Here is a 23,513-nt window from a genome sequence, read left to right as displayed (position 1 = left end):
TTCCACACAGGCCCCTAATGAACCCACCCACAAATACCTCCACAGAGCTGGATGCACTTCAGGCTGGGATTCAAAATAATTCTGCCAATCAACATAATCAGCATACTGTGTGCTCTACTAAATTCAGCAGAAACGGATGGCTGAACAACTGTGCACACATGTACTCAGTCAATCCAAATTTGTTTGACTTGGCAACTCAGTAACAGAGAGAACAGCTATTATGGTACGACTGTCCTTGGCCTAAGACATAGTTCAAGGCAAGCTCTACAAAGTTTGAAGGAGATACCTAAAAACTAGGAATCTGGAGAAAAAAGAAAGACAGACAGACGACTAAAAAGAACAAACCCAACAGTTACCCGACATCATCCTGAAGCAATTACAATAGTGTAAAACTAATGTGTCTTTATCTATTGTTCATTCTGACCAAGTGCTTCTAAAACCTTACTGTAAATGATAAAGGCTAGCAAACTAGTAAGCAGAAACTACTTAGAAAGATCAAGTGAAACCACCAAATATTGCAGAAATTGATATATTTAGGATAGAATTTTGTCCTGTGACTAGCCAGACACAGGTAGAAAATGGGACAATGAGTACTGCTTTTTTCTGTTTTCTGAATCTATGCAGCACCATACCTTTATTCGGTTACCACATTTTCATATATATCTATATATTTTCATATACATATACACACATGCATATATATACACACACCCCACACACACACACGAGCAAGCCTTTTAAGTATTCTAAGCAATTCTCCAAATACAAAAGACAGGACTGATACTCATGTTCTGACACATTTCATTTATGAACTGTAACAACCATAGCTATTGTTCAGTCAAAAATGCAGAAAGACACTTTCAGTTTCACATGAAAATAACGTTTTATTTGTACCTTATTTCTAAATGCACTAGTCATACAGGAGAAAAAACAAAATCAACATTTCATAGTTTGAAGAAGTCTATTAACCCAAATTTCCAAACTGGATGTTTTACAGTTGAAAAAAAAAAAAAATACAGATTCTTTTGACTTAACCTTTGAACAAATGCTTGATGAAGTACATTAACAACAACCCTTTTAAAATTTTCTTTTTACCAAGTCAAATCTATCTAATGTCTGAAAAACACAGAAGCAGGGACTCAAAGACAAAATTTGAGATTTTGAACTTACATGAATACTAATGTAAAAAAGACACAGGGTGCACAACGCTTTTTCAAGAATACTAAATAACAGAATACAGTGCATTAGTTAATTTGAATAACACCAGGGAATTATTCAGCCCACTCTTGTTTGGGGAGAAAGTGAAACAATTCCACACAGTTGTCAGCTGTTCTGGACATTCCTCCAACTGCAGTGGAAACAACTTGAGTCAGTGTTGCCACACATTGTGCTGCTTCTGACTGTACGTCCCTGCTCCTTCCCTTGTACCAACACTCCTCAGATCCTGCAGAAAGCCAGGAGACAAATCAGCAGAAAATTACAGCAGCAGAAAGCCCTCTCCTTTTTGCAGCAGTAGCTGGGTAAACTGGCTTTCTGCAGGGTCAGAGCACAAGGGGAGGAGTGAAGACTCACAGCTAAAAGCAATTACAGTATAAGCAGTACTGCTTACATTTAACACTAAAAGTGCCTTGGAACTATGACTGCAGACATTAAATAAAACCCTTCTTTGAAAAAGAATATTTTCCTTTTAAATTAATATTAGTAATAAAAACTATGGCTCCAGTCAACCATAATCATCAATCACCATGCATCTCCAAGCACAGGGAGTAGCATCACAGAGTGTCAAACAAGGTAGAATTAAAGAAATTGCCCTCCTATTTTTCATGACAAATTAAATGCAAAAACCATTGTACGTAACTTTAACAATCTTCATTTGAGGAACATCAGAAACAAAAAACCTCCTGAAACATGTATAGTTACATTAAGAAACAAGCTTAAGATGTATGCCTTAGTTTACCGGATTTTGCCTCCTCTTACCCTAAGCAGACCCTCTGCCACATTCAGCAAAAGAGAGAGATTTGACCTCATGGCTCCCAAGTTGGTTTCAATACAGATTTTTTTAATACATAGGCTCTTTCCTAGGCTCTCATACAATAGTATTAAGGATATAGAAAAAAGTCTTAAACTTCATTAGTCTTAATAGTCTTTCCTACTTAGTCAACCAATCATGAATAATAACTTCTCATCTAATCCTCTCAAATTATCTTTCCTAAAAAGCTTGTGAAAATGGATTAGCCTTGTCATGCACAGCAGACTATTTCACTCACATTCTATTGTATCAAAAGGTGGTAGGTGAAGAATTTTAACCATCGGGCCTCAACTTAAGCTGGAGGGCACCAGCAAAAAATAACGCCACAATATCACATGAAAAAGAAAAACACCAAAGTAACCTAGCTTCAACCATTCAACACTCCTAAGGAGATGAAGCCTTTCTCCTCTTTAAAAAACCCTAGAACTCAATACGGATCACCGAGTACAAGTCCAACACATTCCCTGCACACAAAACTTAAGGAATTTAGTACCTGCAATTTGCTACGTTTAACTTCTCGTCTTCATTTATGGCAGGCTGCAAAATTCTGAAGTGACAAAAATATAAGTAGGGTGACTATATTCAGAAGAAAAACAGTACTCTCTTTGAAAGGAGGAAAGTAATCGGGACACAATTTTTTTTTTTTTTTTTTTAAGTATTTGGGACATTATGAGCTTATCAAGATAAAAAGCTCAAGTTCACTTTGGGGTTCCCCCCCCCTTTTTTTTTTTGGTAATTCAGGCAATAGCTAAAATTCTACCATTCCCTCTCTGAATTTGTGGGCTAAATACTAGAAGGTTTATCTGGACAAAGATGTAATCAGTTTATTTTGTCCAAAAGAAAACAAGCTACAAAAAGCTGATTAAACATATTAAGTCCAGTGAAAAGCACAGAAATTCCTACTATCACCATGTTAAAGGAAATATAGCTCAGACTTTCCAATGGAAGAAATGACATAACAAAACTCCATAAAGTTACTCTCTAGATCTCTCATAAGCAAGAACATAAAAAAAAACCTCCTCAGCTTTAATTCCATGCATAGACATTTTGTGTTTAGCAGCTCACACCATGTTTGCAGCTGTAAAAGAAACTGTACAGATTTTTCATTGCACAATACCAGAAAGCACTCAATTATTGCAGTTGCTGAAATCTAAAGTCTAAAATTCCACAGACAATCAAGAAAAATTAAGTAGTCCAGAGTTTTTGAAAAATGGTTGAAGGCCTTTACCATCCCAAAAGAGAAGCTAAGGCAGGGCCTCACCACCGTACGTACACATTTCAGATTACTGTTGCACAGGAACTTTACTCAAAAGTTTAAAAAAAAACAGAAGCACTAGCTCATGCCTGACTAAATGTGAAACCTCTTAAGCACGTCGTCAACTGCAACATTAATACATGAAGCATATTAGCTACAAACATAAAGCAAGAAATAACACAGGCCAGCATCACTCCTGCCATGACAGCTCTGGTCCCTCTGTTACCAGAGTATATTATTAAAAACAGAGTAATTTGTGTAGAAGTGTTAACTTTTTCTCACCTAGATGTATAACCAAGTTCCTCAGGAAATCACCTGCTTGTCAGCATCCCAACATCATACCTCAATTTCTAAGACCACTAAGAACCACCACATCAGACAGAGACTGTGCACAAAGATGCTAAACTTTTCCTATACCAAGGCTGATCCACCAACTGAAGTCCCAAGCTTCTGATTATCACCTTTTCCCTCACAGCCTTGGAATAGATTCCTGTACCTTTTCCTGTGTTTTTTCTCCCCTTGGGATAGAATTGACCCCTTGCCCTAAATAGGGGAACAGGTTGTATTTCACATGTAATAAATATCCAATTTTACTAGTCAGAGTAGCCTCCAGCTATATCTGCTATGGAGAAAAAAACAAAAACAAAAAAACCCAAGCCACTACTGGTAGAGGAAACAGCCTCTTTCTCTCCACCTATCTCCTCTGGCAGCAAGGAGTGGGACAAATAGTAACATGTTCTGCTAATACAGAGCTCTCCTCATTATTCTCATTGTAGCACACTCTTTGTGATGCTCAGGCAGGCAGAGAAGGAGGGCCTGCTGCAAATTCTGGCTCCTTCACACTTTCAGCTAGGAGCTGAGAAAAGAATTTGCCCTCTATCTTTGCAACGAAAAGCAGACTCCAGGAATCTCTTTCATTATAATTATTGTGGGAGTGTGGTCAGGAAGATAATAAATCAGATTGCTGTATCACAGGTGTACAAAGCAGGGGGAAGTAGGAGGAAAACAGAAATTAGACTGCTGTAACAGAAATAAAAAATTCCCAGGGTATAGAAGGGAGGAGGGCAGGGAAGGTGAGATAACAGCCACAGATTTATTTTCAACCAGAAAGAAAAAATATTTGACTACAAATTCCTTACAATACACCTAGGATGCAAGCATACAAAGAAGCAATTCCCCAACTAACCCTCAAATCCAGTTTTCCAGAACTGCATTTTTATAATAAAATACTTTGGCAGGCTGCCTCGCTGGATTACACGGGGTGCTTATTTACACTGCAGTTACTTGTTAATGACATAATCAGAACAAACTGAGGAAAATTTCACATCTAATGAAACACAAACACTTCCAAGTTTTCCTGTGAGGATTTCTGTGCATAACACTGAACTGGAATTTGAGAGTTCTACATTCAATTCCTGGTCCCAGACACATGCTTCCTCTAAAATCTGACTTGCATGTGCATACAACACACACCAAGCATTTGTATTTGCTTATACAAAAGAATTTTCTCAAGTAGAGTTGAACATTTCTTTTAGCTGTGAATGCACACAAAGGACTATTTGCACTAAATGCATTATTTAGTATGATTTCCAAGACTAAGATTAAACTATTCAAGTTCAAGCATGTCCATCCTCAGTCCTTCATTTACAAGGAAAGGACATGCCTTTAATCATAGCTTGAGATACATGAATTTGCATCTTAGACACCCAACTGTACAAATTCACATGCAGAAAGTATTGATGTATGTTAACAAAGATTTACACAGTAAAGGACAACCAAGTTACCTTGGTTTCACACTCCTGGGGGAAAAAAAAATATCTAATTTGAGTTGTCAAATTACTCACTATTTCCATGCAGATTCAATGAATTTTTAAGAAAGGCAAATACAATAAGTTTAGTCCAATCCAAAAGGCACTTCTTATATGTGAGCCAGGACCTGGAAACACAACCATGAATCTGAGATCCTCTGTGCTAGAAAATGACTGAGTATATTCAAAAACCTACAATTTTAGCAGAAAACCAGTGGAAACTTGTAGATACTGAGTGATGAGGGAAACACAAGAAAACAATATGCCACTGGTCATTGACATGAAGGAGAACTGTTCCAACAAATCACCATTCTAATTATTACCAGGGCTAATTCTAATCATTCTAATTATTCCCTCCCCCCAAGGCTTTACAGAAAATAAAAGAACTGAAGAAATAACGATTCAACTGCAGATGCCCTCAACATTATTTTCCACAAGCCAAAACAGTAGAACAACAGAAATGTCAGAAAATCACGTGATTTTTATGATACTTTATTTTACCTCATAACTGAGCATATTACCATACTGACTCAGAATTAACCCAATTTGGATACTGTTGCTTTTCTCAAACAGCCTGAAAAAAAAGGACTGACAGTAAATACAGAGGAGGGGGTTAAAAAAAAGCTGCTGAAACAGACATCCCATACAAAACACTTCTATTTCCCACAACCTGTATTTGTATTACGTTACATTACTAGTTCATATAGAATACTAAATATTCTTATACTAATACCAGCTTTTTGTAAAATTGTTTTGTGGCCAAAATTCAGTGTTTCACAACTTAAGGGGCACATAGCTACAACCTCTCTTTTCAAACCAATTTCTCTTTAAAGATAGCATCAGAAAATTGAGGCTCATACAAAGCACAAAACATACTATTACACAATCTGGACAGAGAAGAATTGACTTCTGGTGACTTAAGACAGTCTAATTAATGGGGACTTTAAACTATTATTCTGCTTAGGTCTTACATAGGCAATTATAGGCCATGAAATAAGCTGCTATAACCTTTTGCAGAATGAAAGTACCAATGTTGCTTTACACTACAAGATATGAAAGAGTTAATTGGTCATAAAACTCAGAACATTTTAAAAATGAACTGCCACATAAAATTACTGTAGCACATGACATTCCCAATCAGAACTTGTCCCTGCTGTATGCAGAGTCAGAGTCAGTCTCTGCCTCTCATATGAATAGATGCAATCTCAGCAACCAGACACAATAAATACAAGATGAAGGGAATGGCGAGCATAGCAGCACCACACAGAATTAATTCCAGAGGCATCACATCATGAAAATTATTTCATTATTTTAACTTCTTAATTATTCATGCAGCAGAGATATGGGAAATGGCAGGAGAAATCTAATAAAAAAGGAAGCAACTGAGAAACACTGATGGAGAGGATTATAAAGGTATAAAAAAAGTTATGAAAAAAAGTGGATGAGGAAAGAAAGAGGTTTAGGGTAATGCTCCATGTTCAATAGCAGGGCCAACCTAAGGTATTCTTTCGCTCTCTCCACTGCTTGTTAATCCTGGTCTAGAATTGTGGCACACTGCTTCCTCCTTGCCAACAGGCATAATCATTTGTGAAACTGTACTATGAATCAGACAGGGCTGAAAAATAACCTGATTTAAAAAAAAAAAGTTGACACAACTAAGAGGAAAACACAGGAGCAGAAGTGAGCAGCTGCAAGGAAAAAATAGGTCATGCCAACACTTCTCCCAGCAAAAAGGTGCAACTGTGGGATTAAAGACCAATGCCTATGTTCAGACTATAAAAATATACCTCTCACCTATGCCTTATAACTTGTACATGCAGAGCAAAACACATTTGGATCACATCAGGTGACAAACATTGAAAAGAGGAGTTACACAGCAAAAAGTGGCCTAAGCACCTAGTTGATGTTGGGTAACACATTTTGCAGAGGAAGAGGATATCTTTCACTGAAGAATCCACCAGTGCAGTATGCTTCCAGCTGCTCTTAGTGCCTTTTCACCACTGCATCCTCTTTAAGTCTAATCTGGGACTCCGTGTGCATGATCTACTGTTCAGGTGTATACAACACGGAGAGTCAAAGCACGATGCTATATTACTTAAATGCATGAAAAGGAGATGCAATAAAGAGGCATCATGAACTAGGTCAACAAATACCAGGGAGCAATGCATGGTGCTACCTGCTACAGCAATACTTGGTTCTTCAGGTAGAGACTTGGTGCCTACATTTCTGAGATTCAAATGGAGTCTTCTATTATTTGCTCCATTCCCTCTTCATACAATTTCATCCTCAGAAGATATCTTTCTTTACCATCATCACTTGCAAACATTCAAGGACAGAAAGGCCAAAACTAGATCTTTACTTCTATTCAGACTCTGCTACTAGATACCACTGATGCCATTTTTGGAGGCACTGAAGAGAGCGCAGAACCAGTTACAAGGTAGAAGTACAGAAACGTGTCGAAAGTAGCAGGTTAGGCCAAAGTTTTCTTACTCATTTGTTACACATTTATGTCAATTCATCGTTGGGGGGGGGGGGGGGCAGGGGGCAATGCAACACAGGATACAATCTAAAAGTGCTCACAGCTACATTTGTAAAGTGGTTTTCATTATAAACACTTATTCATTAAAAAAGTCAGACTAAAAATTTTCACACTAAATAAGTACAGGCAGTTTGAGAAACTTTTTTACTACTACTAACAATACAAGTTAAAAACCAGATGAGGCAAAGAATTCAAAATTGTCCTCTGAAAGCTCAGCTGTAATTTAAAAACCATCATTTTGTAACATTTGGAACAAACGCCCTAAACATATGATCCAAGGTACTACTTAACATCCACTTGATCTCGCAGCGAACCTAAATTCAAATCTCACCAGTGTGAAATGTCCTAGTCAATTCAACAGTTACCCATTCAAGTGCCCTTAAAAACAGCTTTTAACACTAGCATTTAAAATTATTTCATGTTCAAAGACATTTATTAACTCCAACAATTGTATAAACCCATACAATAGCAGCTTTTCACTTGACTGGACTTGAACAATTAAGTATCACAAATAACCTCCAGGTAACAGATGTCACTTTTACTGTTTTTGTTGTTAATACTTTGAAGAAAGGCAGACTACAGGTAAATAATTCATACATAAAAGAAAACTGCAAGAGAAAAGGAGTAAGTCTTTATCTAGATTTACTGGGAATAGTAACAGATGTAAATCACCATAAGGAAGATCTAAATTCAGTATTAGGAAAAACCTGTCTTATGACAAGAACAGTTAAGCACTATTAACAACAGTTAAGTTGCCTAGTGAGATTGCATAATTTCTATTATCTGTGGCTTTTATGAGTTTCAAAAGCCTAGTGGTACCATCCTTTCCTTTAAATCAGTTCTGGCAAACTTCACTAAGCCTATTTTATTCAACGAGATGGCAGGCAGCTACCCAGTTTCCTGCTTGTATGAGTTTTCTGCTGTTTTAGTGAACTGAATCAGCAAATGCCTGACAAGCATCAAAGATGGCATAAAGGAAGTAGTAATAATACATGCCCAATGTCAGGACTTTAACCTTCAGCAATAATGAGTTATGTCAGCTCACCGCATCTCATAAGACTGTATCTTAAAAAACAGATTAAGCAAACAGATTAGACAAACATCTACTAATAATACTGTAAGTACAATTTATCCTTCCTGGGGCTGAGAGAAGTAGACCAGAATTATTGAGGTCATTTCCAGCACCACTTTATTTAAGCTTTAAAAAAGTAACACATGGCCCATTTTGAACCCATTTAGTGAAACTTTTGCAAAATATTAAAATGAAATTTCACTTACTATATTAAAAGAGATAAATATTTGCCTGCTTAGCACTGTCACAATTAAATGCTATGTCTAATGTAACATGCTTTTCTCTCACTTGTATTTCCCATGTAAAATATCTCCTTGCTCAAAGGATAAGCCTAAGATATCTTATGCCTAAAATCATTTCACTTTTAATCTATAAGTGGGAATTCAATTTTCAAGACCTTACATTTTTTAAGAAAATTTGCCAGACGTGTATTAACTGTAAAATGCTGACTCTACAGACCGGCTTCTTGAGTGTAGTAGTACACATCTACAGTTTTACCCCTATTGCTCAAAGCTAGCCCAAGCAGAAGACTGAAAATGACAGACTGGTAAAGAGTTCAGACCTCTTTGAACAGCAACAGAACTGGAATACTAGGAGTCTTCCGGGACACTTGCAAGGTGATGTTCATAAGTTACATAGAATCATTAATGTCACTGGTGATGCTTCTTAGCCCACCATTTACACCAGCCTGTGACTGGAGGTCTGGTAGACACTGACATCCTATTATCTGTAGGAGACATCACAGAAAAAAGAAAAAAAAAGGTAGAGACAGCAAAATATAGCTGTATTCTAATCAGCTGGCCAATACTAGCAAAGACTTCCTCACTTAAATATCCTAATTCCCTTTTGTTAATGCATAAGCTTATCCCTCTGGTTTACTCAAAGGAAATACTAGGTCAAGCATACATAGAGTTTTCACTTTTTTATAAGTTATTCAAGCACCTCTCCCTGTGACTCACTCTAACATACCTGCAGCATATTGGTCAGAACACAAGGAATCCATTGAGAAGCTTGAAAGTTGGGGAAAAAAATACTCAAATGTCACCACCATATTTAATTTGATAAGCTTGTATACACTTCACATGTCATCTGCTCTGGAAACCACACAGAGAAGGAATAAATACAACATATCACCTTGACTGTTTTGCTTATTCCTTTCCCCAGAAGATCATGAACACTTCAAACAAGAGAGATTCTTCTCTCATTTGCATGGGGCAAAATGTGGTAAATTAGGTTTGACATTCAAGAAGACATATATATGGAAACTTTAGATCAAGCGGTACAAATGGAAAACATCCTGGCCCAGTTGCTAAGTGGAAAACTAATTTGTCATAAAAACAAAGTTTTTTGTCAATTATTACATTCATACATGGAGAAGGGAGGGTCATCAGCTTCATTCACCTTCGTTTGCTTACTAATAATTATTTCCATATGCATTCAAATTCCTGGTCATTAACACAGTATTTTGTTGATTCTTCCTTCCCAAACATACACATGCCTCACGTTCACACACACACACAGAGTTTCACTGCTCTGGACAAAGCCAAGAGAGACCCGTAGCTCTATGTTTTCTGTATATGAAGCACAGGAAATCATGAAAAAGCAGCATAACTTAATAAGATACCCAAAAAAGTGTAAACAAAAAATGACCATTACATGTATAAAGAGTGAAGACAACATCCTTTGTAAGGACAACATACTTCAGAGCACCTAAACAGACCTTTCAATCTAGACACTATAGCAAATCCCTAGAAGCCAAAACCAGCTGACTTCCCACCAAAACACATGCTTTCCACCATAATTCTAAATTTTCTCCAGAGACTTCCACCAGAATAGAATTTTATCACTGTTTGCTGGGAAACCATACTAACGCATATTCACAAATTTAGGGCAGTGGTCATCACAAGAAAAACCTCCCTTTTGTCCTCATAGTTATAATGACGCTTTTTGTAGTATTTCCAACACGATCAGATGAAACAAAATACAGTACAGTTCATCTTGTGACTGATGTAATGTGGGCAGGGAACAATACCGTGGAAATGAAAAAGCCAAGGATCTTTGTCTCTTTCTAGACGGATTGCCAAGTCTTAATAGTTGAAGGGAGAAATAGTTTAGCATCCCAAATAAAACACTGCAGTGCATGTTCATTATTTCAGTAAAGTCACTGCAGCTTTTGGCAACCCCATAGGAAACTCAGACCCTTAAAAGAAAGCCCAAGCTAAAAAGCTAGAAAACAACCCTAGTTTAAAAATTACAGAGAACCAAATAATTCACTGGCTCTGAAAATGAGCCCCAAGGAGTCCACCGCTCGCATTACGACCAATGCTAAAAAGATAACCGCGACAATAACTAGCCATAAACGTATAAATATTTTTTCGTCACCGCCACCGGTATTTAGTAGCAGGCGGCGAAGGCGCGACCGGCGGCTCGGCCGGGGAGGCAGGCGGCTCGGCCCTGCCGCCGCAGCTCTCCGGGCGCCCGCGGGGGCATCTCCGCCGCCAGCCCACCCCCGCCGCACCCCCAGCTCCCTGCTGACACCAAAAGCCGGCCCTGGCGCCCGGCAGCAGCACGGCGGGGGCTGGCTGGGGGCGCCCGCCCGGGCAAAGGACCGGCGGGACGGCGAGCCGGCGCAAACCCCGCTGCCGCGGAGAGGCGGGAGCCGGCGGGCCCGGCGGCGGTACCTACCTGCGAAAGCTGCCGGGGGTTGGGGCAGCCGAAGAGCGCGGAGCTGGAGCTGAAGCTGATGGCCCCTCTGCGGCTGAGGACGTGCTGCGGCACCGGCCTGTCCAGCGGCAGCACCGGCAGCTGGTAACATACTTCCATTGAAGAAGCCTCCGTGCGCCGACCCGCCGCAGGGCAGCGGCCTCGCCCGCCGCCGCACCTGCCCGCGCAGGGCTCGCCGCAGCGGGGCGGCGGGGGGAAGCCCGCGGCAAAACCCCGCGGGGGCCCGGCGCCTCCTCACCGCCCCCGCACCCCCCAGGGGGTCGGGCCGGGCCGCGCCGGGCCCCGGGCCTTTGTCCGCCGCCGCCAAAGCCTAGCGGGAACCGCCGCCGGGAGCGAAGGGGAGGCGGCGAAGCGGGACGCTTCTGTCAGCGCCCGAGGCGGCGAGTCCCCGCCCGGAGCCGCCGCCGCTCCCTCGGCCTCGCTGCCGCCGGCGGGAGCCGCTGTCAGCCCCGCTGCCCGGCGCCGCGCATGGAGGCGAGGCCGGCCTGGGGGGGCCGCTTTGGGTGAGACACACGCCGCGCTCGCCCCTATTGTCCGGCACGGCCGGGAGGAGAAGGAGGCGCCGCCGCACGGCCCCGCTCCGCCGGGGGGAAGGGGCCGGGCCCTCGGAGAGGGAACCGGGGGAGGAGGGGGAGGAGGAGGCAGAAGGAGAGGAGGAGGAGGAGAGGGAGGAGGAGGAGGGAGAGAAGAAGGAGAGGGAGGAGGAGGAGGAGGAAGCCTTCGCCCCGCCCGCCCCCACTCGGAACAGCCCCGAGCGCACTGGCCAAGGAGGAGGCACAAGCCCGACGGACTCTGCGTGGGTCGCGCGACTAGCGACACGCAGAGCGTCATCACGTAATACCCACTCTCCCCTTCCTCCCGCCCGTGCGCAGCAGGGTGGCTCGGCTGCGCCAGCGGGCCCCGCGCGCCGCGGCAAGGCGCATGCGCCCTCCTTTTCGCGCCTTCGGCGGCGGCCGGCGGCGAGGCCGGGGCTGAGGCCGGGGGAGGGGGGGGAGAGTGGGGGCGGTTGGGCGGGCGGGATGCGCCGCGCCACACCCTGCCCCGCGCCCGGCAACGGTGTCCCGCAGGCGCGGGAGGCTGCCCCTCCCTTCCTTTCCCCTGCCTTCCCCTTCCTTTCCCTCCCCCCGGCTGCCCTAAGCACGTGCTGTGCCCGGCGCTGCTCGGGCGAGGCTTGAGGGGGGGCCGGGCCGGGGGGGTGGCGACGGTCGGAGCCCCCGGGCGGGGAAGGCGGGGGGGGGATTGACTCGGTGCCCGCGTTTTCTGTGAGCCCTGGGCCCCACCTAGCTGTGCCCTGAGGGCTGAGGAGGGGGGGCTCGCCGAGGGGGCAGCGGTCCCCCCTGTAAGGCATCTCGCGTCTGTGGCTGCTTCCCCGGGAAACTGGGCACCCGTCGGTACGGCCCGGCCTTGAACGCCCGACTTGAGCGGCTGCTCGAAAATCAAACACGGAAAGATGTTTTTGTTTAAAATGCATTATCTATCAAAAGCAATACACGGAGGAGTTTGTATTTGCATTTGAATCCTTGCTGTTCATTTTTTTAGAGTGTGGAGGCGTGGTTTTTTGCAAGATGGAAGAGGTAAAAACATGTAATTTTTGTTAAGGTAAAAAATGAGATTCCTGGCAAACCACCCAATTCTGGGAATTGGACTTTAAGGAAGAAAGAATAATTCGTGAGGTGATCTGGTCCATGGCTAAGTACATCACATTAGCTAAAGGACAGTTAGGACTAAACTTTGGTTCATTTTACAGGACTAAGCCTCCCTTTGTCTCTCCCTGCAGCTGCTTTTTTCCAGCCTTTCATCTCTTTTATTTCTCCATCATAAAAAAATCCTAAATATAGCATGATAGGTAAGGGAACGTTTCTGTTCTTTGAATAATATATGAAGTACCTGTACCCACTTAAAAATCAGATTTTGCAAAATGATTCATGTGATTTAATTTTGCATAACACATTGTTCTAAGTGCTTGCTTACTGGCAGAAAGGTTTAGATTTCACATGATAATGGTTATTTATAGGCAATGACATGGCTTTGGAGGAACCCATTTGGAAAGAATAGGTGGTTTGTGTGGATGATTTTCATCTGTTTGAACTAGTTGTAGAAACAAGAAGTTTTATAGGTATGGACTGATGGCCATTTTCTTTTGCAGAACTGCAATCTTGCATTGTCTCATGGATAGCGACAAGGACATAGGGACATGTGAGAGAGGACACTGGATCAACTGTCTCGTCGTAAAAGCTTTCTTCAGCTGTTTTTCTCCCGTTTGGTGAAAGAAAAATGTCACAAGCATTCACAGTTTGATTTTATAATATATACATACAATAATTCAAAATATATAAGCACATAATAATTCACAGTAAAATAACGTACTCAGCCTTTTTTACCGTAATTAAGGTATGTCAGGTCTTCTTCTGCATTCTTTGACAGTTTGCTCATGTTTGACCTGCTTGCATTAAATCAACGGTGCATTTACGTTACCAATAGAACTCCACTAGCTTCACTGGAATCACGATTTCCCTTCCCCGTTCATTTTTCAAAATTACTTTTGGTTCTTTCCTACTAATAACAAATTAGTTTTCTGAACTCAGGCAGGATGGATTTTTGCTCTAGTCAATCTAAAATACAATTTATGAACAATATATCATGTTTTGTAGGGGGAAAAAAAAGTATATTCTTACTTTCACTGAATATACATAGTATATATTTCAAGGTCAAACTATAAATAAAAATTAATGTGTTTTACGGTTCCTATCAGCTCTACATACTTTCCATCTGACTAGTTGAAACTAGTTCTTTAAGGTCATATTAGTGCTCAATCTGAGCCAGTATATCCTTAAATAACATAATCAGCATTTTCTTTTCCCTTGCTAATAATCAAATTATCTCTCATCTCTAATTAATGTTACATAAACACCTTTAAGGAATCTGAAATATGTTCTTAAGAAGTAAGCATAGATTTTCCAGGCAGTGACTAATTCCATAAGTGTTCTGCTTTCAGGACACAAATTACTATTTTTAATGAATTAATAATAAATAATTTTTAATAACTACAGAAGTTATTAATATTAGCCAGGTGATGATTTCTTGTACAAGTTTAAAAGGTAGAATGCCACCTCAGGATGATAGACAAAGCCTTAGAATTATGGCATGTCACATATTTTCAGCCTGAATATGTTTGTTACAGAAAAAAATATATCTTCTACGCCTTATATCCTGCCTATTCTGCCTGCTGTCTAGTTGTGCTGCAGGTTAAGAGTTTGTAGCACAGGAAGGAGGTTTTTATTTATTTTTGTTACAGAGGTGTACCAACACCAAAGTGCTCATTCACAGCATTTTGTTGGAATTAAGTTTTCCTTGTGAACCGTGGACTTCTTTGAGCACCACAGTGCTGCACTTAAATGCATCATATGGCATCATGAGGTGCCGTAGTTCACCTATGTAAGCCCTGTGTATTGTGGCTTCTTTATCATGGCAGCTACAGCCTTTAATAGAGACTGCACATCAGAATTTATGCAAATTTAGAGAGCGTTAATTTCAATGTAAATACATTTACAGTTAATGTCTTTTACCCATTGTTAACATTTGCAGTGTGCTGTCTAGCAAGGAAGAAGCATTACTAATGACCAGATTTATCACAAGGAGAGGCACTCATGAAACCAGAGGGATGGAAGATCACAAAATCTGAGTTAGCTTAGTTTCCTGGTTACTGTGAAAAGAGGATGAAATCACACAGGTACACCAGCAAGAGCTAACTGCACGGCACAGAGTGAGTGCCACTGGGGCACAGCCAGCTCATGCTGGCAGAACTGAACAGTCTGAACAGAAGAGGATGCTTTCCCCACATTCTTGCACGAAACAGAAAATAAGGATCCTCAAAGGCATAACATGCTTGTACTTTGGAAACACCCTAAGAACACTGAAAATATTTGTACAGGTACATGGTTAAGGCAAGCACAAGAGAGTTTTTAGCTTCTTACTTGAAGAGTTGTGTGATACAAAAGGCAGGGTTTGTTTCTATAGACAGGAAAATGTCTTTTCATTTGTTATGTCCTCAATAACTGCATTTACACATTTTTGGCACGTGTCATTTCTCTGGCACATACCCAGATACATCCTTTTTTCCTACCCAGAGTTATTTTCTGAGTGAATGCTGCATATTTCCATAGGACTTCCAGGTATCTGGCAGCCCCGTTGAAGTGTACTCCTGCCCCCATTTGGTGTGTCCCTTCCCTCTGCCTCTGCGTTGGGCTTGATTGAATTTTTGTTGCAACATGACATCTTTGACTCCTGTTTGGTTTGCCATCCCCTGCACCCCCAGGTTCGTTTTCTGCAGAACTTGTAGCCATCCCCTCAGTGTGTTAGTCCTTCCTGAGTGGGATAATTTGCACTTTCCTTTATCTGAGTGTATTGTAGCTTCATCTACTCTGTGGCCCAGGTTCATCTTTCCTAATTGTAGGGGCTTAACCTAGAGAGTGGTTGCCTAAGGCTAATTTTATAGCTAATTAATTAAGGGAAAGACAGCAGGCCATTCAAGTTACTGTTTGAAGTTGCCTCTCCACTGAAAAGATGAAACACAGCACAGTCTTTCTGCTAATTTAGAAGTTTCGGTTTGTGCCCGTGAAGTCAATCAGATAAAGTGGGATAGGTGATTTTGTTCACGGTAGTGTCAGGGTAGACCACCTAGAAGGGCAGTGTCAGTGAGATGAACTATGATACATGTACTGTGTTGCCATTACCTACAGGTTTTGTCACTGCTGGAGAGGCAGATTAAATCGGTTTGACTTGCTTGGGCAGACCGCTTGTTTGCTTTTGCTTCAATTTCTGATATTTCAAATATTATATATTGAAAACTATTAGAATATTTTCAGTATCTGTAAGAATCTCAGTTTCACTGGACTGAAATTGGCTAATGGACACATACCAATTCTGTGCCAAAACCAGCAAGCTGGAGCAGAAAGTTAAAAAGACTGATCCCAGAGGATTTCAGTTTTTCTTTGCTTCCAGCCCTAAGAATCCCCCTCTATGCTTAATTTAAGACTGGAGTTTTATTGACAAGTTACAGCCTCCAGAAACAGGGACTGACTGTGGAAACAGGCTAACAAAAGTCAGTTCTGAACACAGCTGCAGACTGTCAAAAGTTTCATATCAGTTCAAAGACAGCTTTTTGTGACTCCACTTAAGATATTATTGGGAATAACAGTGTGAAAAGGTGATTCTTTTCACACCCTTATTCTTTCTTAAATGCATTTCTAGAAAATTTGCTGAAGTGCACACAGCTTAAATGGTCTCAGCCATTTAAGTTATGGTCTTCTCGGTGATTACAGTTGTCTGGACAAAAATCCTCCTGCTACAATAGTGTTAAAATGACTAAGGGCGTTGGTGTCAGCATAAGCCTGTGGAGAAAGCTTCTCTTTGTGTCATTTTTACATGCATAATAACAGTTGATGTGCAGAATATTTTTAATATCAGAGTGGGAGGACATGAGAACCCCAGGTGCAGTTTCAGAGGTGCAGCTTACAAGTTTAACAGTGTTATTAGAAGCTGAAAATTCACAGCTTTTTGTGTTGGTGATAGAAGTGGGATTGGACACCTATGAACAGACGTAACGAATGCATTGCACATTCACCAGCTGAAGCATTTCTTAACGTACCATTCAGCATACAGTACCTGTTAGCCTCCATGATAAGCTGTAGAGCATCAATCACCCGTTCTGTCTTTAGAAAATGTAGTGGTTTATTTAGATTTGGTTTTGTACCTTTTTTTATGTTTTATATGTTGCCCAAATACCTCATTAAAATTGCACATCCCTTCTAGATTTCTTTATATGAAGGTGTAATTTTCAGCATGGTCTTAACAAGGATTTTTTAAAGCAATTTTGACTTGTATTTTTTAAAAAAATAAGTAAGCAGTCCCATAATCATGGACTGAGAGTTAGGTTTGGATTTGGAAGTTGGTTTTAGGTTCAAAAGATTCCTGGTGTCCCATCTGATTCTATACTGGCCTATTGGTATATGGTAAAGGTGTCTTGTAACATTAAAACTGAGAATATCAAATACTGCTGGAAGTGAAATAAAGAGCTAAAGTTCCTGCTTACCAAGTAGGCTGAAGCAACGATGTCTTATTAATCTCATTGTGTTGCAAAACCTAAAAAAATCAGTTGTCTGAAGCCCAAAAATGAGACCTTTCTTGATAACACTAGAATTTTTCAAAGAACATTTTAATTTACTTCTGGTTGTATTAAAGATGAGCACACTCCCTTGTTGCAGAAGCTTATTTGTATAAGAATGTAGAATAGTTGCTTTTTTATATGTGCTAAAATTATTGGAAAATTTCTAGCAATAAAAAGGACACATTAACAACAGTCACCCTTTAGTGGATGAAGCAAATCAGAAATGGGAACTGGAGTAACTTGTAATATTTGCACATCTGATAATTTGGATGACTGCATGCAGGAGCCTAGTAGTCTTTCTCTTACACCTACCTTTCTCTTGCACTTTGGCTTTTTTACTATTCAATTTTATTTTTATTGAAGTGCCATTTTGTGCAATTATTCCCTCACAAAAAGAGTTAAGTTGAAATAAATATTATCTATTGTTAGAATTAACAATTATATTCAGAGGATGGCATTAGTAGTAAAAATGTATACTAATTAGTATTCAAATTAAATTACTCCGTTATATTCCAAGTAGTTATTTTTTCTGCCTTTTCAAAAGATGTTCAAATATACTACTTCAGTTTCTCCATTAAATTTGAGCTTTCATCAAAAATCAATCAGGTATTTAATCTTTTTGTGCTTGCTTTTTAGCTAATCGGTGGGACTGCTCTTCTATCAAAACCTATAGCAGTAGAAGGTAATCCCATTCAGATGAATAGAAGTGAGAGGATTAAATATTTGCAGCAACTCATGTTTTTCCACCATGTAGCATCCTGACATTTCTTTGTGAAGGAAAGAATGTGTCAGGGTTAGCGTTAGCATGACTTCTCCTTGAAAGTCTGGAAAAACATCTGTCACTCTGCCATTCCCATTAACTACCTGAGTAAATGCAGCGAGAAGATTTCATTACTTTCAGGAGACTACCTCTGGTTTTATTTAGGTTTATTCTTTGCTAGACCTTTTGTTTTTAACAATAGCAAAAAGGTAGCTGGAATCCTGTCTGATGTACAACTCACTAAAATTCTATGTGCTTAATCCAATTAAAACTGGAAGGAATGTTGCCAATATATCAACAAAAATGCAACAAAGCAATGGGAGGGTTAATTTACAGAAATTCCTGAATTCCCTTGTCTTGACCAAATGAAAGCAAATTGTTCTTGTAAGACAAGTGCATACTAAAAGGATTAACTCTGATAAACTGACTTTTATGTTCAGGTAAAAGCCAGTCTGAGTACTAGGAGAACATTTTTCGATCAATTTCTTAAAAGCAGCTTTGCATTTAACATTTAATTAGAGATGAGTCTCTTGTTTAAAAGCTGAGGGGGGGTGGGTAGTGTACTAAAACACAGATGCTGGGCCTCTTAATGGTGTACAGCGCACTGGAAATGTGGTTTTAAAATACATCTGTGGCTAAACTAGATGCTACTGCGCAGAAGGGCCGTGCCCCTCCATCTCACTCCTCCTGCCTGTTTGCTCTTACCAGTAGTGATGCTCAGCTCTAGGGTAAGACAAGAGAGTTTAGGGAGTTAAACTGGCAGAAAATGAACCTTAGCTCCCCCCCCAAAAAGTGGGGCCAGGCAAACAGCACAGCTGGTAGAAGGTGCAGGTATATAACTGGCGATGGGAGCTCCCCTTTTGGAGTCAGCCCACAGTTAGACTGTATCATAAAAACTCACCTACACGGTGTAAATCAGGATTATGTAAGGGATTACTCAGATACTATATAATTCAAAAAGTAGTTCATTTTAGAAAATCTAGTTTTAAAACCTCATATAAAGATATTCTTTGGAATATATGTATAACATTGAAATATATAATAGATATGTGGAATATATATGTAAGATGCTTATGATACAAGGCAGGCATAGCAGAATTTGCGGCTAAAATACGGGTTAATTGGCATAAAGTATTAGTGATACAAAGTATATACTAAATTTTGTGCATGTTCTTACATGCTTTGCTGAGTTGGGATTATGGAGAACACCCTCTAGTCATGTGTCAGAACATCAGTTAAGTCTACATAAATCAATACTGTGTCAGCAGTTTTCTAGATTAAATTACAAGACTAGAAGTTTGTAGACTACTTTTTACAAGTCTAGGCCTAAGCAAATAAGCAACTTTTATAATGTTTAATCTCACCTTGGACTCTGGATAGTCGTTAATATAATTCTTTACTAAGCAATTTCATTTTAAAATGTATAAAATCTGAATAAATGTACTAGTTTGTAAATTGTTTAAAGCCTGCAAGACAGTGTGTTTTATAGAATACCTAACTGAGGAGAACCATGACATCTGCTCAGGTTACCCAAAACCAGGGAATACTATGACATCTGCTTAGTCGTATGCAGGAGGTTTTACTTATACACTCAATTCATGATTACACAAAATAAGTAGAAAAAACATATTCTGCAGTACCTGTTACTTGTCTAAAAAGACGAGAAGAGTATAAAGCTTCTAAAGAAAGATCCTGATACTTTACTGCAGAGCACAAAGATTTGAGAACCGATAGGCCCAAAAAGCTTATTTTGGTGAAAGATTGGATATATTGCTGCTGATCTTGAACTGGATGATCTGTCAGCAAGCTACACGTCATTGCATCTGTAGCCAAGATAATCAATTCCCAGATAATGGGAGAATTGACTTTAATTTGTTAGAAGTCAGAACTAATACTAATACAGTGCAAGTCAACACCATTTGCATTACAAGTGACTCGTTTACTGCAAGATATGGAAAAAAAATGTTCAGCGATGCTCCCAAACAGCATATGAATTCAAAGCATAGTTGCTTTGTAATTCAATTTTCAGATATATTTTTGTTTTCTTGTCACTTTATCGTGCCCATATGCATGAATGTCCATTTGTGGAAACAACTGATGAAGTAGATCTTTCTAAACACTACTTGGAAAAAAAATGAACAAATGTTCATCATGCAAACTTGTTTATAATTGCCACTTATCAAATGTAGGAATTTGTATGTAATTTGTAACAATACATTAATTTAAATTGCATGTGACTTTTAAATAATATGCAGATAGGAAAAGGAAGAATTGGTGGAATCCGTTATTGCAAATTGTCTATTCTGAATTGTGACATCAAAAGTTGATGATGAAATATTACAAGGTCACGTGCCTGGCACCAGCAGAGGAGATTGCGATGTGAACACACAGTAGCAGCATATACTGACTGTTACCAAGTAATACCTAATATGGATTCTGTTCTGCTCTGATACGACATAGCTACTGCAGCAAATCATTTCACCACTCTATGGCGTAGACCCTAGAAGTCTCCATAATGCTGCCACCTTCCAGCCAGAGGAATGCGGCAGGTGCTGGTGGCCCATTTCTACTTGCTGTAAGGAGAAGGCTTTTGCCCAGCTTCCCAGGAAAAGCTTCACATCTCCAGGTTTGTGGGTTTGGAATAGAATAAACATGTAACAGTGCAAATTTGGAGAGTGAGCTGTTAGTCAGCGTTCTAGTTTCCGTTTGTTAGAATTGTACAAAGCTTCTCACATCAGCTGACACAGGGTTAACTTTCTTTGGGGACCGGTGGTGCAGCAGGGCAGCAGTGTTTCCCAAGGACTGCACATGCCTTCATAAGTAGCTTAGCTACTCCGGTGCTAGGATACCACGATTTGGGAGTCCCTGTCTAATATTTGAAAATTGTTTTGAAATAATATTTTGAAATAACATGGAAAAGTCTGAAGAGCTGTTTTTTAAGGAAAGCAAGAAGACAAAGTACCTTGCTTCCCCTGAAGTGAATCATCCTTCGCCCCACTTCTGGAAAAAAACCCAAAACCTGTAGAATTTAATGTGAGTAAAACCCATCAGGTTCCCCAGTCACGCAGAGTAATTTGTGGAAAATTTTATAAATAAGAGCTGCAAATGATTTGGTGCTCATTTTCTGTCAATCTCAATTGGGAGTTCTGTCATTGATTTATAGAGGGCTGGGATCTCACCTTCTGAATCAAAAGGACATTAAAAATTATTTTGTAGGTTTTATAGCAACCATAAAATTCTTTATTGAATTCTGTATGATTTCCATAAAGTCCATAGGACTCTTTGATATAATAAATGCCTTGTAATTGATTTGCCTGAACTAAGAAATATGACTTATGCTTAGGCCTGTGAATATCTACCCCCGAAGATTGTTTTCTGGTAAAGCATAATTCCTCATTTATTGATAGCAATTACCACTGAATTTTGTGGCCTGAATTTTCCATTGCAATCGATAGATAAATCATAAAGTTGAAAAGCGCGCAATGTTCTTTAGCAGGGAATAAATGCCAGTGCTCTATACATTTACGATTATATTGACCTTATTACGGACAAATTGGCCGACTTTGAAATAAGCGGCTACTAAGCAGCTGCCATAATTTTAATACTGGTTTCTGGCTCCGAAGTACAGCCCGCGCTCTGTTGTCACAGCTGCCTAATTGAAGTTTGATCACACAGCTGGATCGCGCACCAGTGACTGCTCCACAGCTTTGGCAACTCGTTGCTGTTACACTAACTTTTTGTTTCTCAATCATAAGCAAATTAAAGCAGGCAGCTGCAACATCATCAATAGGTTAAATTCATTAGCTGTTCTCGGTATGAAATAAACAGGAAAATGAAGCTCTCCTTGATCTTAATTAGTTCTTATAAAAGTTGGCAGGGAAACAAAGACGTTTGTACAATCCTTTATTTTTATAAGAGACTTGCCTGAAAGAAAAACCTCAGACATGTAATTTCCTTTTTCTTTTTTTTCCCCTCCTCTGCTAAATGCTCTCAGTCAGAGGCTAACCCAGCGCCCTCCCTCTGAGGGTAGAAAGAAAGGTGGTTTGGCAAGGGGTTACGCTATGTCTCTTCTGTGCGGATCGGGGCACGTCCCGGAGAGCCCGCACAAGCTGTTTCCACAGTGATAGGCCACGTTCTGTATTTACAGTCTCCCGTACGGGTAATTCATCTGCAGGAGAAGCCTTAGCCGAGCGCCGTGTGGTTCCACAATCGTTACCGCTGGCTCCGGGCCATGCCACATCACCCAGCAGTACAAATTTGATCTGGATCAGGTGTGGGCACACGATTACATTTTTGTCAAATTAGCAGAGCGCTTCGTGAGGATTTTATGCTGCCTGTCTGCTTTTATCCTGGTTGCAGAGGAACGCGCGGTGCCTGAACCACAGAGGGTTAGGGCTGTGTGGGCAACCGATGCCTGTTGTAGCAGCCATCCCGCCGGGGCAAAGTTAACCTGTCAAAGTTTTGTTTGAACAAATTGAATTGGCAGAGAGCGTTTCAACGGGAACAGCGCTTCGTGTCACGCACCCACGGCACTGTAAAGCGGGCGGCAGAAGCCCCCAAAATATTTAATATGCTGTCAAACGTTGGCTTATCCTATAGCCACGGACTAGTCTGGAGGAGTCTTAATTCTTCTAATTTGTGCTGTTTTCCACAGAACTTACTTGTGCTTCACACTTCTACGGTGTTCTTCTGTACAAGGCGCGGTTTTGTGGTGAGCTGAAGACAATGTAAGACTTAACTGCTGTTGAAAAGGTGTGACGTCACCACTTCCATTGCATCTGCTCTAGTAATGATGCTAGTCACGGAGTGAGTCAGACTAGCAAGTTGATTTAACTGAAAACTAAGAAAAAAAAAATAAGAAAAAAAAATCAGTGAAAGGTTGGACCGCTCCTTTGCTGGCAGCCCTCAGATTAACTTGAGCTAATTGTAAGCTCTTGGATTCAGACTTTGAGTTTCAGCTCTGAGTATTTTTTAGCTGAAAGGTCTTGTCGTAATAAGGGGAAAAAAACCCCCTGAGAACAGTTGTGATAAATGGATAACAATGAAACTACTAATTTACTGAAATGTTAGTTATTGGGAAATATTTCCAGTGGCTTTTTCTACACCTACTGTGTGGAGAATAGCATTCATGTTTATGTTTTTGCTTCTTTACTTTATTGG

The 23,513-nt window shown here is 40.4% G+C and overlaps 1 protein-coding gene across 4 annotated transcripts in view; it reads right to left on the bottom strand.

The window, feature by feature from the left end:
• The window catches only part of PDE7A (phosphodiesterase 7A), an 80,010-nt gene extending 67,751 nt beyond the window's left edge, over positions 1-12,259 (bottom strand). For all 4 annotated transcript variants that reach the window (XM_054817979.1, XM_054817982.1, XM_054817981.1 and 1 more), the window contains exon 1: positions 11,389-12,259. In XM_054817979.1, the coding sequence (XP_054673954.1) occupies positions 11,389-11,526 (138 nt within the window). In that variant the 5' untranslated portion in view covers positions 11,527-12,259. The remainder of the gene's footprint in view (positions 1-11,388) is intronic.
• Positions 12,260-23,513: the final 11,254 nt, after the last annotated feature.

Source organism: Grus americana, chromosome 2, assembly GCF_028858705.1.
Source record: "Grus americana isolate bGruAme1 chromosome 2, bGruAme1.mat, whole genome shotgun sequence".
NCBI classification, from domain to species: Eukaryota; Metazoa; Chordata; class Aves; order Gruiformes; family Gruidae; genus Grus; species Grus americana.
The sequence above is the reverse complement of the archived record's forward strand: the minus strand, read 5'-3'. Positions and strand labels throughout refer to the sequence as shown.